Here is a 15075-nt window from a genome sequence, read left to right as displayed (position 1 = left end):
CACAAGAACAAAGTTGTCATGAGGCCTAAGGCCCTTTTCTTTTCTCTAAGGTGTTTTTCTCCTTTCCCCTTAACTAGGACATTATCACTCCCTCCTTATGTTCCGCTCTGAAACATCCCAAGGATTTTTATCTCCACTGTTTTGACATAGTATGCACTGTGAGAGTCTACATATGCGCTACATCTTCTTTTAGATAATTCGATTTCCTCTTTGTTTTTCCTGAGAGTTCATCATTCATGCCTATTGTCTAAGAATAGGGTTCCTCCCCAAGTAAAGTACGCACTACCAAACCCGTTAGTGTTTTATAGGCTTTTCGGCATCAATTATTTATTTCTCTGATTTTCAAGGCTGCCACCAGGGCCTCTGTTCACATGTTTGTTAACCTGCCTAGCAGTATCCCCGAGCGTGACTCGGGGTGGATTTTCTATGCTGTTATCGGTATCCCCGAGTCACGCTCTGGGTGGATGTGCAGAGCGCGCAGCGGTGTCTTACCTTCTCCTGGCGATCCAGCGATGATCTCCCATTGCTGTGATCGCCAGCCATCTGAGATCCCAGCCGCTCGTCTGTCCTTCGTCAGTGTGAAGACTTCCTAGTTCCGTTCCCTGCAGCAGCAATGCTGCATGGGAGCGGAACTAGGGAGGGAAATTCAAACTTTGAACGTTGCACAAAACACAAACACACACACACACATATATATATATATATATATATATATATATATTATATATATATATAATATAACACATGAATTATAATCTAATCAATAATATATTTTTATTATATAATATAATATAGTATATATATCTATATATATATATATATATATTATATTATATATTATATAATAAAATTATATTATTGATTAGATTTTAATTCATGCGTTTGTGTTTCAAATTTATCACATCTGGGATGTCTACTAGAGTCTTGTTTTGGTCAGGTTTAAGTCAGTAATTACTAAGAATTGTAGGCCTATAATACATAACGCCAAATTTCCATGAAAAAAATTGTACCGCTTTTGGTACAGAATTCCTGACATAATCATACCGCCAGGGAGGTTAAGATTTACTAGGTGGATGTTCAGGCATCTTCTGATGCTAGTTTTGGGCATAAGGTGCTGCAAGCTGTTTTCTGTCTATCAAGCCCTTCTTGATTCGTTTTTACGTGGTCCTGTTAGTGTTTATTTACGGTGTTGTCCACCCTTTGGTTAGATTGCTTTTGGACATTCCATGTTTAAAGACTAAGGATACTGTGTCCATTACTGTATGACTAAGAAAATAGGATTTTTGACTTACCAGTACACTTAAAGTGGTTGTAAAGGCAAAAGTTTTTTTATCTTAATGCATTCTTTGCATTAGGATAAAATTCCTTCTGTGTGAGGCAGCCCCCCCCCCCCCCATACTAAAATAATTCAAATAAATGGATATCACAAAAAATTGAGCAGCTAGTCTAAAACAGCGGTGAGTTGTGAAAATTGTGAAAAAATGGAGGACAGCGCTCAATGGTGTTCTGTGTGTAAATCCAATTCTAATCAATCACTCCTATTAAATAAATAAATATATGTAAGGTAAAATAAAAAATAAAATAAATATATGTAGGTTTGCGTATAATACGTATATGTAAATAAAAAATGATTACTATAAATATAAATTATATTCATTAATGAGGATAAAAATTATGATGTCTGATATTACTAATGTTAATGTTAAAAATGTATATTAATCTTAAAACTGATGTTGATACTAATAATTAGTTAAAAAACAATTAAGGATCTATGTCTACATTCATCCCATATGGTTGAATCGTATTTAGACGATAGATCCATTCTGTTTCGTTTCTTGAAATCATTTGAACTTTATTTCCCCCCCTCCGGTGCAGTTCGATTTTATCTATTCTGAGAAAGATGAGTCCTGATGGATCTTTGTTATGGTGTAGACGAAAATGGTTCAAGACGCTGTGTTTAGGGAAACCTTTGACAATGTTGTTAATATGCTCATTAATTCGTACGCACAATTTCCTGGTTGTCCTACCTATATATTCCAAACCACAAGGACACCTTAACAGGTAAGTCCCAAAGGTGGATTGACATGTAATACATTTTCTAATTTCATAGTCTTTTTTTGTGGTATTGGATAAAAAGGAATTGATTTTCTTAGGCTTGTTCTTTAAAGTGCTCTTGCAGGATTTGCATCTCTTACAAAAATAAAATCCATTTTGGGTTAAAAAAGTGTTAGTCCTTTTTGGTGGGTTCGGTACATTTACGGCTAAGGTGTGTCTAAGACTCTTGGCTTTTCGATATATAAAAAGAGTTTTTTTAGGTAAAATACTGCTAAGTGTCTTGTCCTATTTCAATATAGGCCAATGTTCACGAATAATAGCCTCAAATTGGTCGTAGTCGCGGTTAAAATTAGTTAGCCATTTCTCCTTGTTTGTTCTTTTCCCTATCTCTAGATTTTAACATTTCCTCCCTGTTCATATTTCTGACTCTCTCCTGGGTTTTCCGTAACTCATTCGGATTATAACATTTTTCTTCTAATCTTTGTAATCATAGGTTCGATTGTGTTTCGTAATCTGAATTATTTCGACAATTCTTCCGAATCCTCGTGAATTGCCCTTTTGGAATAGCTTTAATCCACTTTGAATGATGGCAACTGCTAGTTGGTATATAGCAGTTGCGATCTGTTTCCTTAAAAAATGTTTTTGTACCGACTATTCCATTTTCATATTCTAGAGTCAGATCCAGGAAGTTTATTTGTTTTTTATTCCAATTGGCGGAATATTTCAATCCATATTTTTTCTGATTGATTCTTTCTAAAAACTGAATTAAAAATTCTTCAGAGCCCTCCCATAAAATAAATATATCATCTATGTACCTCTTATATAATTTCAATGGAGATTCAATTTTTGCAAAAATCTCCTCCTCCTCCCATTTCCCTAGCAGGATGTTCGCTACACTGGGTGCATATTTTTCGCCCATTGCGACGCCTTTAATTTGGTTGTAATGGTCCCCTTTATGCCAAAAATAATTATTGCTCATGGCAAGGTCCAAGGCATCGCATATAAATCTTCTCTGTTCATCCTTAATTGTAGATTTCTCCAGGAGAGCTAACTCAGTAGTTTTTAGTACATCCTTTTGGTATAGACTAGTATACAGGGACTCTACATCGACGGTTACAAGTAAAGTGTCTTCTTGTACCATTGTGTTATTCAAAATATTAATCAGATATTTACTGTCTTGTAGGAAGGAGGGAAGTGTGGGCACTAGAGGTTGTAAAAAAAAAACATCTATGTATTCTCCTATCCTAGAGAATACAGACTCTATTCCACTCAGGATAGGCCTTCCAGGAGGATTTTTGTTATCTTTATGTATTTTTGGTAACTGGTACATCACAGGTAATCTAGGGGCCTCAGGTATAAGGTACCTAGCTTCTTTCTTAGTTACAATCCCTTTTTCCTGTGCCTTCTTAATCAGATTCTTAAGCTTTGTCCTGAGTGTGTTTGTAGGGTTACCTCTAAGTTTTTTATATGTGCTCTGGTCTCCAACCAATCGGTCAAGTTCTCTATAATAATCATCTTTCTTTAGAATCACAATTCCCCCACCTTTATCGGCTGCCCGAATCACGTTTTTCCAATTCTTTTATGCCTTTATTAATTACATTTTTCTTCTGGCATTTTAAGGGTTTTAGCTTCCTAATATCAGCTTCCACCATAGCCTTAAAGATCTCCAAAAAATGATTGGAGGCCTTGGAAGGATTAAAAGTAGAATAATTTCTAAGCCCACTATTCTGAAAAGGACCATCATCATTTTGTATAACACTAGACTTTTTAGTGAAGTGTTTTTTAATTTTTAGTTTCCTTACATACAGTACTTCTCAACATCAATGTATGTGTTGAATCTGTCAAGCCCCTTATCAGGGGCATACTTGAGACCCAAAGCTAAAATCCTCAGCTCATCATCAGTAAAAACGGTATCACTCAAGTTAAAAATCCCTTGTCCTAATGTTCTCTTTTTCTTTTTGTTCTTTCGCCCCCCTCTACATCCTCTCCTTGACTTCTTGGGTTTGGGTAAGTGGGTTCCCTCCTCTGGGGGCTGTCCCAACGTGGATATTGTTGATTCGGCTCTTCGTCCCAACCCTGTCAAGGGCCTGGGTGGGGGCGGTATTCTTGGTTCCTGTAAGGGATAAATTGTCCTTGATTCCTGGCACCCCATCCTCGGTTGGTTCGGTGTCCTCTTCTTACCCTGTGCCCTCTGTAGGGGTGGTTTTGGCCTCTTGGTCTCGGGCCTGGGGCACCACCCCGCCCCCCCTCTGAAAAACCTGAGGTTGATGGTAGTTCCCAGAGGAATTCTCTTATATTGGTATTCATCTTCGTTACATGTCTGGTTGAAAATTGAGTCACCACTCTGGTGTCTCCTTGAAGATCTATTTGGTGCCATTTGGGGGTTAGAGGGGGTATATGTACCTAGGCGCGATCACATAAGTTACCAAACTCACACTTTGCTCCAACCCCCCTAATACTAACCTGAGTCCATCTCGATCCAGAGATGTCAACGAATGCTTCGGTCGTCCGGGACTCTCCCTCTTAATTGGCTGAGATACAGCAGTGGCGCCATTGTTGTAAAACTCAATTAGCCAATGAGGAGAGAGAGGGGGGGGGCAAACCATGGCTTCGTGTCTGAATGGACACTGTGGCTCGGGTGCCCCATAGCAAGCTGCTTGCTGTAGGGGCACTTAACAGGAAGGGGGGGGGGCAGGAGCTCCAACCAGGGACCCGAGAAGAGAAGGATCCAAGCTGCTCTGTGCAAAACCACTGAACTGAGCAGGTAAGTATAACATGTTTGTTATTTTAACAGACAAAAAAAAAAGAAACAAGACTTTGCAATCACTTACTTAAGGTGTACTTACCAGTAAAATCATTTTCTTTGAATACAAAACAGGACACAGGTCCCTCCTCTCTGTTCTTTATGATCTCCCTAATGCTTGCAACAAAACTGAGACTAGCTGGGAGAGGGAGGGGTAATAAAGGGAATGTCCAATCACCTGAAGGCAGCTGCATATAACCAAAGGGTAAAGACTAAAGATGCCGTGTTCTGCACTGTACTCCAATAAATGGATTTTAATGGTAAGTCAGGAATCCTTTTCTTTTTGTGCGATTTGTATATAAAACAGGAGAGGTTGTAAACTGTCAGGTTTCTATTGCTGTTTGTAACCCATTTATGAATTTTTATGTGTGGTCACAAGTACAGGAAAATAAGAGTATCTCTCTGAAGGGGAAAACAGTAAAAATGGGATTTTTGACTTACCGACTTACCGTTAAATCCATTTCTCTGATGTTCATTGACGGACAAAGCTCCTGATCTTCATAACCATTGGGTTATACTGCCCCCCTACAGGAGTAGGACACTAGGCAGAAAAATGATCTGGCTACGCCTATGGGCAGTCCCAGGGGGTTTACTCCCTCTCTTTGCTATAGGTACTATAGGTTCTCAGTTTTGTTACAAGCAAAGAAGAATCACAACTCCACAGAGGGGTGGGTGCTGTGTCCGTCAATGAACATCAGAGAAATAGATTTTACAGTAAGTCAAAAATCCTATTTTCTCTTTCGTTCATTGACGGACACAGCTCCTGATCTTCATAAACATTGGGACGTCCAAAAGCAGTGGTAAACATGAGGGGTGGGAACAGCAAAAAAATTCCCAAGGCTAAATAGTAGCCAACCAGGCAACAGGAGCTCAACTAAAACAACTAGAGCCCACCTGAAAAAACAATACACCCTCAAAGAGGATCAGGTCCTCTAAACAGCATCCTGCAAAACCTTGCGGCCAAAAGAAGCATCCGCAGATGCCAACACATCCACTTTATAGGACTTTGTGAAAATGTGCACCGATGACCAGGTGGCCGACTTGCAAACCTGTGTCACTGACGCCTGATGATGGAAGGCCCAGGAGACACTGAGTGCCCAAGTAGAGTGCACCTTAACAGGGAAAGGAGGAACCTGACCCCTACTTGAATAGTCCTGAACAACCGTCTGTCTGATCCATCTGGAAATGGTCGCAGAGGAAATGGACAACTCTTTCCAAGGCCCATCCGTGAGCACAAATAGTGAGTCTGACTTCCTAAAAAGACTCCGTAGCTGCCAGGCACACCCTAATTGCCTGAACTACATCCAAGGCATGCAAGGCAATTTCCTTCGGATGTTTTGGCCAATGACACCTGTGCGCAGAGGTGATAGCCATCAATAAAAAAACACCTTCTGAGACAGCGTAAGCAAGGGAATCTCCCGAAGCTTCTCAGAGGGAGGCTTCGGGAGGACTGAAAGCACCAAATTGAGGTCCCAAGGCGGCAACGGAGACTGCTCTGGAGGAACCAAAGGTCGGACATCCTAAAGAAAGGTACGCACCAGGGAGTGTGTGGCCAAGGGTTGTTGGAAGAAGACCGCCAAAGCCGATATCTTGCCCTTGATGGTACTCAAGGCCAATTTCTGTTCAACCCCCCGTTGAAGGAAGGTCAAGATGTGAGCCACCAAGAAGAAGCGAGGATGAACCTCAAGATACTCACATCACGCAATGTAAGTCTTCCACGTACGATGGTAGATCTTCCTTAAAGTAGATTTTCTTGCTTTTAACAGCATTGGAATCACCGACTCAGATAAACCTCTATCCATCAGCACCTGGCGTTCAACAGCCAAGCCGTCAGCGACTCTAAAGCAGGATAGAAGATTGGTCCTTGGAACAGCAGATCTTCCCTGAAAGGAAGCTTCCAAGGAACGTTGGCGTACCAAGCCTAACAAGGCCAGTTTGGAGCCACTAAGATGACTGGAATCCCTTCTGCCTCAATCCTGCGTAGAAGTCTTGGCAGAAGCTTGAGAAGAGGGAAGGCATAAATCAGACGATACTGACCCCACGGGGCCACCGGCATGTCTGTGGCATCTGCCAGAGAATCCCATTACCTAGCCACAAACCTCCGCACCTTTCTGTTGAGCCGAGACGCCAACAAATCCACCTCAGGGGTGCCCCCAGACACACAACTGATGAAACACCGCCAGATGAAGGGACCACAAGTCTGTCAAAATAGGCAGAGAAAGGAAACACCTTTGACGCTCTGGATGACTTGTGAGTGCCAAAGAGAACCTGCGCCTCCGTTGCAGCTGAAGTTGCGTCCTCCATCTTCAAGTCTCACGCGCAGATACAATCAGTGCTTCAGAGAGGGGTTCAGGTGGGGGAATGTGCTCCAAAGACTCCATGAGTCATTAGGGAGACCCCACAAAAAGTGCAAAACACTGCAAAGGGACAACCCCCACCGTGCTGGCAGCACCTGCCGGTCGCCAAACACAAAGCACCAAGCGATCCTCAGGCCCAGGCAGGATGAGGGGCCCTGGCAGGAGCCCCCACCAGGTACAACCCACCCCACACAGCCAATCATCCGGTCAACAGTGGCACAGCCCCCCAGCCCCCCAGCCCCCATCATCAGCATAACACCCTGCCCCCACCCCAGGAGGTGGACCAGACCACCCACACAGCCCCAGGGTGCCTGATGGGAAGAAGGGGAACACGGGGGTCCGACCATCCCAAGGAGGGGCCCACATCCACCCCAAAACCCTCCAAGGGGAGAGGGGTGACAGATACTCACCATACCAGGAACCAAGCGGCACCTGGCCCCCAAAACCCTCCAGGGGGAGAGGGGGGACAGCTACTCACCATACCAGGAACCATGCGGGCACTGCTCCACACAGAACCCCTCGCCATCTAAATAGGGGGGCTGTCAGCCAGGAGGAACGCTGCGACTCAAGCTGAGACCTGGTTATTTGCGACCTCGCGAGGCATTTAACGCGCAGGCCAGCCCCCTTCCAGTGGGACTATGTCACGGCCAACCTAGCGCGGAGCTGAGGTCTGCACGTGCTCACCGCGGAGACTGGGGTGACCACTGGATCTACATTATCTAGCCCGTTGCCCAGTCTGGCAGTTGATTGTAGATCTCACAGGAAAAAAACAGGAGAAAAAAATTCTATCGAAAAAGAAAAAAATTGCCAGGACTAGAGATCCCAGCAAGGAACTAGGTCCTTATTCCTGACTAGGCAGGAAAAACTATAGCGTACCTATAGCAGAAAGAGGGAGTATACCCCCTGGGACTGCCCATAGGAGTAGCCAGATTCTTTTTCTGCCTGGTATCCTACTCCTGTAGGGGGCAGTATAACCCAATGGTTATGAAGATCAGGAGCTGTGTCTGTCAATGAGCAAAATTGAAAATACTTTTTTAGTAAAGTGGGAAAAGGTTACAAGTTCTGTCATGTTTCTATTGCTCCGTTTGGCCCTGGTAAAGTAACTTACTTTTTGTTACCATGTTAACCATGCAGGAAGTAAAGGAAAGTCTTCCTAAAATGCATTTAAAATGTTTTACCTGACAGAGGTTCGAAACTTTCTTCTCTATCCAAAACAAATTAAATATTGGTTTGGCTGGTATTGACTTTGAAGAGTGTTTTTCCATGCATTGTGTTGTTGTATGAGGAAACTATCTACTCTGTTATCCCACAAAGTACTGGGAACAACAGCCAAAATGTCAAGAGGTGGGTGTTTCTGGTCAGGATGAAAGGATAACCAGCGCTTCCACTGGAAGAAAAGCACCAGGGTGCTTCTGGTGGCAGTAAGGCTGCACCATCCTGGTGAAAGCTACTCTAAGCATACTGTTCCCTATAAGTCAGATTCAAGAATATCCACCGGAAGCCATATTTCAGACTTCAGCATGTGACAACTTTATAAAAATTACACATTACAGGTAATTTGGTGAATTACAATGATTTCACGGCTTCTAAAGTATTACAATATGGAACTAAAGGGTGTTTTGTCTATTTGCCTGTAGCGGCCTTTTAATAATAGCACTGTATATGAGTAGTGTCTGTCTCGGCTTTCCCTGGCACAGGCACTTTTACATTAATCCTTTGTTAAACCCTGTGCACTTTCCTTGTAGGAACATATGCATGGCTCTTTTGTGTAACAAGCGTGGCAGCTCTCCAGTATCTATATCCTTCTCCGCTGGAAGCTGCCCGTTGGACTTAGACTTTTCCACTCTAGGTATGTGGGTCAGCTCAATGCCAGCATTCCTTGGTGAGTCACAAATGTAAAATGGACAGTGTATCCATGCATTAGCCTCATGTTGCCACCCATGTGTGGCCAAGTTTGCTTTTGTTAAGATCTCAAGCTGGGGCTGAGAAAAAAAAAAGCTTATAGAACGTGTGAGTGAAATCTGTCAACAATTAAAAATAATTGAGTTGGAATGCGGTTTTGACTTGTTGGGGTGGCACAGAATGTGGCAGAAGTGACATGAGACAGAGCTGGGAAAATAAATCATTCTAATAGCTGTGCCACAACAGCCTCAAAGGGTTAAAGCAAGCTGACATCATTATAATCCCCCCCACCCAAATGTCCTCTTATTTCAGTGATTAAGGCTAAGAGAAACTTCAAGCAACAAGTACAGGCAATTGGTAATGCCATTCGTTAAACCTGCAGCTGTGTTGAAGTCACAAATTCCACTTAGATGACTTTTAAGGAGAACCTATCCTGATAGAAATATGGGAGCTGCTATTGTTGAATTCGTATTAAATTATACCTGTGTAGAGAATTGACCCAACAAACCTCCATCTGCTCTGAATGGCAATCAACTTCAGGTGCATATTGGTCACCTATGGAGCATCTGGGACTCGAAGATAAATTCTTGGGTTTAAAAATTACAGCCATTCAGCAGGCAGGCCATTTAATTTAAATTAGAAATGCTCACGTTTGCTGAAGTACACCTTTGAAAAGATAACTTAGGAATTTAATTTTATAAAAATGAAATATAAAAATTATCTGTAACATGGAATAAGATCTAGTTTAGTTAGTGATACTATTATGCATTCTACAATGTGCCAACATATCATGCCCTGATTTCTAGTATATGTATGTGTTAACAATACTAATGGGCACGTTGTTAAGCACCAAATCCAGAACCAGTATGAGAACCAAGCTTTCAGGCTTGTTTTGAGTGGTGTACAGTAGGAATGCCAAAGTCAACATTCACACACACTACAAGGGTCTAATAGAGAGCTTCCAGCAGCTAATGAAGAGCAGGATTGGATTGTTAGAAAAAAGAAAAATAAGCGTTGACACCTAAAACATAGCAACTGACACATTTATATGTGACCTAGTGTTCATTACTGTCATTATAGCACCAAATGCAGAATACAGTCAACTTTGTTTTTCTATTATGAGCCTATTCACACCAGGTGCAGGAGGACAGTACTGAGCAGCTATTTCAGTGCAGTCCCACAGGAAGACAAGGCAAAATGCCTCATTCTCTAGCACAGGGGTGTCAAACTCCATTTCATCGCGGGCCGCATCAGCATTATGGTTGCCCTCAAAGAGCCAGTTATATCTGTAGGATTAGATGTCCAGAGCACCCCATGTCCTGGGGGGGGGGGGGGGGGCGGCAAAGAGGAGCCTTTCTGCAGTTGCACAGAGGAGTGCAGGATCTGGCAAAGGAGTTCTGTCCCCTCTGCTGTCGACTACAGAGACAAGGTGGAGGCAGAAACAAGGGGGGTGCCGCAGCTGCAGGAGAGGTGCGAGGGCCACATGAAATGGCCTGGGGGGCCGCATTCGGCCCGCGGACCTTGTGTTTGACACCTGTGCTCTAGCAGGTGGTATTTGCAGTGGTGTGAGCTGAGAAAAATACATCAAGCAGTACTTTTTTTAGTGCAGTGCAGTGCAATGTGATAAAATCCACTGCCTCGCACCAGGCTGCAGCCAATAGAACCAACATGTCAATAAAGTTCATTACAAAAAAAAGGAACCCGTGCAATGCACAGTTGTCATCCTAATGCATACCAGTGGCTACATTCTAGCACAGATGCTTGTGTGAATGGGCCCTGAAGCAAACTAATTTGACTTGTGCACCACATGAAAGCTCACAAGAACTCTAACACAGACAATAGAAATATTGCAAGCTTTCTATGACCATGTTAAGATTAGCAATGAGCAGATGTGGAATGTGGACATTTTTGCTGTGCTCATGTTAAGTCTTCTAATTATCCCAAAAAATGCATAACTACCAGAAGCACCAGAAGGTTTAACCAGTAATGCACAATAGTGGTGTCAGCTTACTGTCCATCCCGATTTGGGCATGTGCATAGTTGGAACTCCTGTATTCTGTATAGTTCTTGGAAAGTCTAAAACGGGTCACACAGAGATTTTTTCAGATCTGATGTATCAGGTCAAAAAAATTCTACTAACAAAGCAATGTTCAGTCTTACCTCAATAATCCATTGACATCATATCCGCCCAGTAGACAGTTAATTCATCTGCTGATTTATTAGACTGATTGACTAATAAAAGCAAATCGAAATCTGTTTGTGGCTTGCCGTAGGCCACTTTTTGGTATAAAGCTCTACAACATTTCACTGCATGTTTAAATAAAATAGCAAACTGGTGCCAAACAAATGGTTTCCACTTACTGGATTGCTCCTCATGGCTCCTCCGACCGCTCTCATGGCTTTCGCATTACCTACAACTTCAGCCAGCCCCTTATAGGTAATAGTTTCTCCCATTTTCACATTCTTAAGAAGCGTCAGTAGCACATTTTTTGTGAAGGAGTCTAAGAAGAAACAAAAAATTCTATGTTTAAGTAAAGTTCAAAAATAAATCATACAATTCAAAGATTTTTTAATTATACGATAATGAAGATCCTTACCCATGCCTGCTTTGAAGATATGGAAGCAGCCCACTCCAGTATGCTTATCTTAATCCTTTTTAAAGGATAAGTTCACCTTCTGAGCATGCTACAAATTACACCAATACTAAGGGTGTACTGTGTCACATGCTCCAGGTCTGCCCAAACCCCCCCCTTTCCCCCAAGTGACAGCGGTTTCTCCCCCCGCACCTGCAGTCATTTTTTCCAAAACAGTATGGCTGGGCAGGGCTCCGCACAGCTGTGTCATCTATTCACAGCTTTTTGAATGAAAGCCCTATCTACCACCACAGGTGTAATGCTCTGCAGGCTCATTAGAAAACAAAAATAAATGTACTTCTTACCTGCAAAAATATGTGCATATATTTATTTTTTTCCTTAAAGGTAAACATAGTCTTTAAACTAAGTGCTGAGTAGATGAATCTATCTGTACCACAATGCATTTTAGTGTATATGAACATATGAATACAATATGTTGTGTAATGTTTCACATAATTAAAATTTCTCAAAGAAAGAACTGCAAAGACTTATCCAAAGTCATTTAAGGCATGCACTAACATTTTCAGGCTGAAGGTTAATGACTAGGGATGGGCAAGCAATTCAGCCCGAGCATAAGTTCGGGCTGAACATTTGCCTGTTCAGCCATTCCCTAAACACCTGAATTTGCAGGGTGTTCATCCTGACAAACACCCTGCAATGCACTGAGCGCTGCACAGTGCTCTCTGTGCCCTGATTGTGTAAGCTGGCTGTAAAGAAGCAGGGCCGGGAAGCAGGCCACAGCGTCCTTAACATTTGAAGAGTCATCAGCTGTCAATGGGTTTCCCTGCTGACAGCTGAACGATTAAAAAAAAAAGTGCCGGTAAAAAAATAAAAAAAAAAATTACGTGGGGGTCCCAGGTCCTGGCAGGTCAGGAAAGGGGGAGGGGGACAAGCAAGCACAGCCCCCCTCCTGAACTATACCAGGCCACATGCCCTCAACATCGAAGGGGTGGGTGCTTTGGGGCAGAGGAAGCTCTGCCCCCCATCTCAAAGCACCTTGTTCCCTTATTGATGGGGACAAGGGCCTCTTCCCGACAACTCTGGGCTGTGGTTGTTGGGGTCTGCATGCGGGGGGCTTATTGGAATCTGGAAGTCCCCTTTAACAAGATCTCAGTCCCCCCCAATGTAAATGGGTATCGGGTACATTAGTACTCCTACTCATTCACCAAAAAAGTGTAAAAAAAAATAATAAAGACAAGAGACAGTTTTTGACAAATCCTTTATTAAAAATTATAAATGAAAAATGAAAAAAAAAATATCATCAATCATGCCGCCTGCCAGACCCAAAAAAATGAAAAAAAATGTTCTAGCCTCCTGGGGGGCCTCCCGCCGTATGCCCGCTCTGTGCTTTTCTTATATAGGCAAGGGGCAGGGCCACCTAGCTACGCCACCCAGAGGCACCAGTTCCCCTTCAAATCCATACCAGGACCCTCCAGCCCCTATATTTGAAGGAGTTTTTCATTTTTATTGTTGCACTTTAAGCATAATAAAATCACTGTTCCTGAAAAAAGGATTGTTTTAAAAATTTTTTCTACTGATACATATCCCCCAGGGCAGTACCCAGACCCCATACCCCTTTTATGGCCAATTACTGCATATAAGTCTTCAAAATGGGCACTTCTGATTTTTCCTGTTCAGCTCCCATAGATTTCAATAGGTTCCCCTGTTCGGGAGTTCTCCTGCGAACCGAACAGGGGAGTGTTCGGCCCATCCCTATTAATGACACTTCATTTTATAGTTCTGAGGGGTTCTGTCAGTTTTTAAAATGGTTTACTTATACACTGCAGGGATTGAGTGTGGGGGTTAATTTTCCAAACTAATTTATATATGCTGTATATTTGTTTTAACTTAATTCTTAAAATCTTTGTTTTATAAATTAACATTCATTAAGCTCCAAAGGATTCCCAGAGCTAAAGGGAGCACTACACAAACTTTCCTTTGGATGAAACCGTCCAATAATACCAATAGCTGATACAAATCATCCATGGTGTGTGTGTGTGTACATTTTAGCCTGAGCTATTGAGTTCTATGAACAGCATATTAAAAAGGAGGCTAAGGAAAATGAGAATAACAACCAAGAGTGCCACCTGCTGACTATATTGAAAATACAAAATATTTATATGCAATATCCTATCTGACAAAAAAATCCCTTTAAAGTATAACTAAAGGCAACATTTTTTTTTTTTATTTTGTATAGAGTGCAGAGGAGTTAGAACCCCTGTCAGGTTTTTTTTTTTTCTGTCTGTGCCCCCGTTAAGAAGATTCACCCTCCCTATTTGCCTTGTTTACCATTTTCATTGAAAGTGAAAGTAAAAGAAAATCCCACATTTTGGGTTGTCTCCAGAAAAATAATAGAGGGGAAATCTTCCAATGGGGAAACTCATTCTGGTAACTTGGGGGACCCCAGGGAATTCCCTTAATTTGCAGGATTTCCTCTCACTTCCTGTTTGGCTTTGGGACAGGAAGTAAAGGGAAAGCTCCGCAATGGGACACAGATGGTGAAAAATCTGACTGGGGTTATATCCCTCCCTTACTCTATCCAAAATGAAAAAAAAAGTTTTGTCTTTAAACGGTAACTCCACATTTGTAGATAAAAAAAATAGCAAATAAAAAAATACTAATATAGTGTATACAATTGCGACACAAGGCATATTGTAATTAAATATGATGCAGACCCTGCAATTTCCCTCAGAGCCCTGTAGGTGCAGCAGCTGATAATTACAAAACCACTACCATTAGATTCACTTTTCCAATGGACACAGACAAACAGCTATATCTGCAGAGCAACAAAGGGCTGGACTCTGCAACAATGTTTGTTAAAATCCCTGTAGATTACCCAGAGGGAAATGTTTCTACTCAACCTAAGTGGAGTTAAGCCCCGTACACACGTACTGATCGTCGGCCGAACGATCGGCCGTCTTTTGTCCAGGGCGTGTCTGTTGAAAACTGCAAAAGACTGCACACGAATTTTGTCGGCCAACAACAGCTGACTGCAGAAGTGATGTCATGTGATGGTTAACTTTCCTTGTCTTTTTTCTTTTCTGAGCATGCCCAGTCTTGCTAATCTGCTGTCTGTCGGCCGAAATCTGTACTGACTGGCGAACAATCAGCCGTTCTGGTGTTGGCCAACAAAAATTTTAATGCCTGCACGACAGATTCTGTTCGGCCGAAAATGCGCTGTCGGCTGTCGGAAGCATCATACTAACAAGCCTACAATCCGCCGATCGGTCGCCGGCCGAATATTTACGGCCGGCAATCGGTACGTGTGTACGGGGCTTAACTCTAAACTACATCTGAGTTCCAGGCACATTTATAAGGCATAATT

At 42.4% G+C, this 15075-nt stretch overlaps 1 protein-coding gene across 1 annotated transcript in view; it reads right to left on the bottom strand.

Moving 5' to 3' along the window:
- The window catches only part of MGMT (O-6-methylguanine-DNA methyltransferase), a gene marked incomplete at its 5' end in the record, with an annotated part of 236189 nt that overhangs the window by 55915 nt on the left and 165199 nt on the right, over positions 1 to 15075 (bottom strand). Inside the window, one exon of the mRNA XM_082267700.1 lies at positions 11479 to 11618. Within this exon, the coding sequence (XP_082123826.1) occupies positions 11479 to 11618 (140 nt within the window). The remainder of the gene's footprint in view (positions 1 to 11478; positions 11619 to 15075) is intronic.

The sequence above is a fragment of the Pelophylax lessonae genome (assembly GCF_965119305.1).
Source record: "Pelophylax lessonae genome assembly, chromosome: 9".
NCBI lineage: Eukaryota > Metazoa > Chordata > Amphibia > Anura > Ranidae > Pelophylax > Pelophylax lessonae.
Note: the sequence above shows the minus strand (reverse complement) of the source record. Positions and strands in the feature narration are given on the sequence as shown.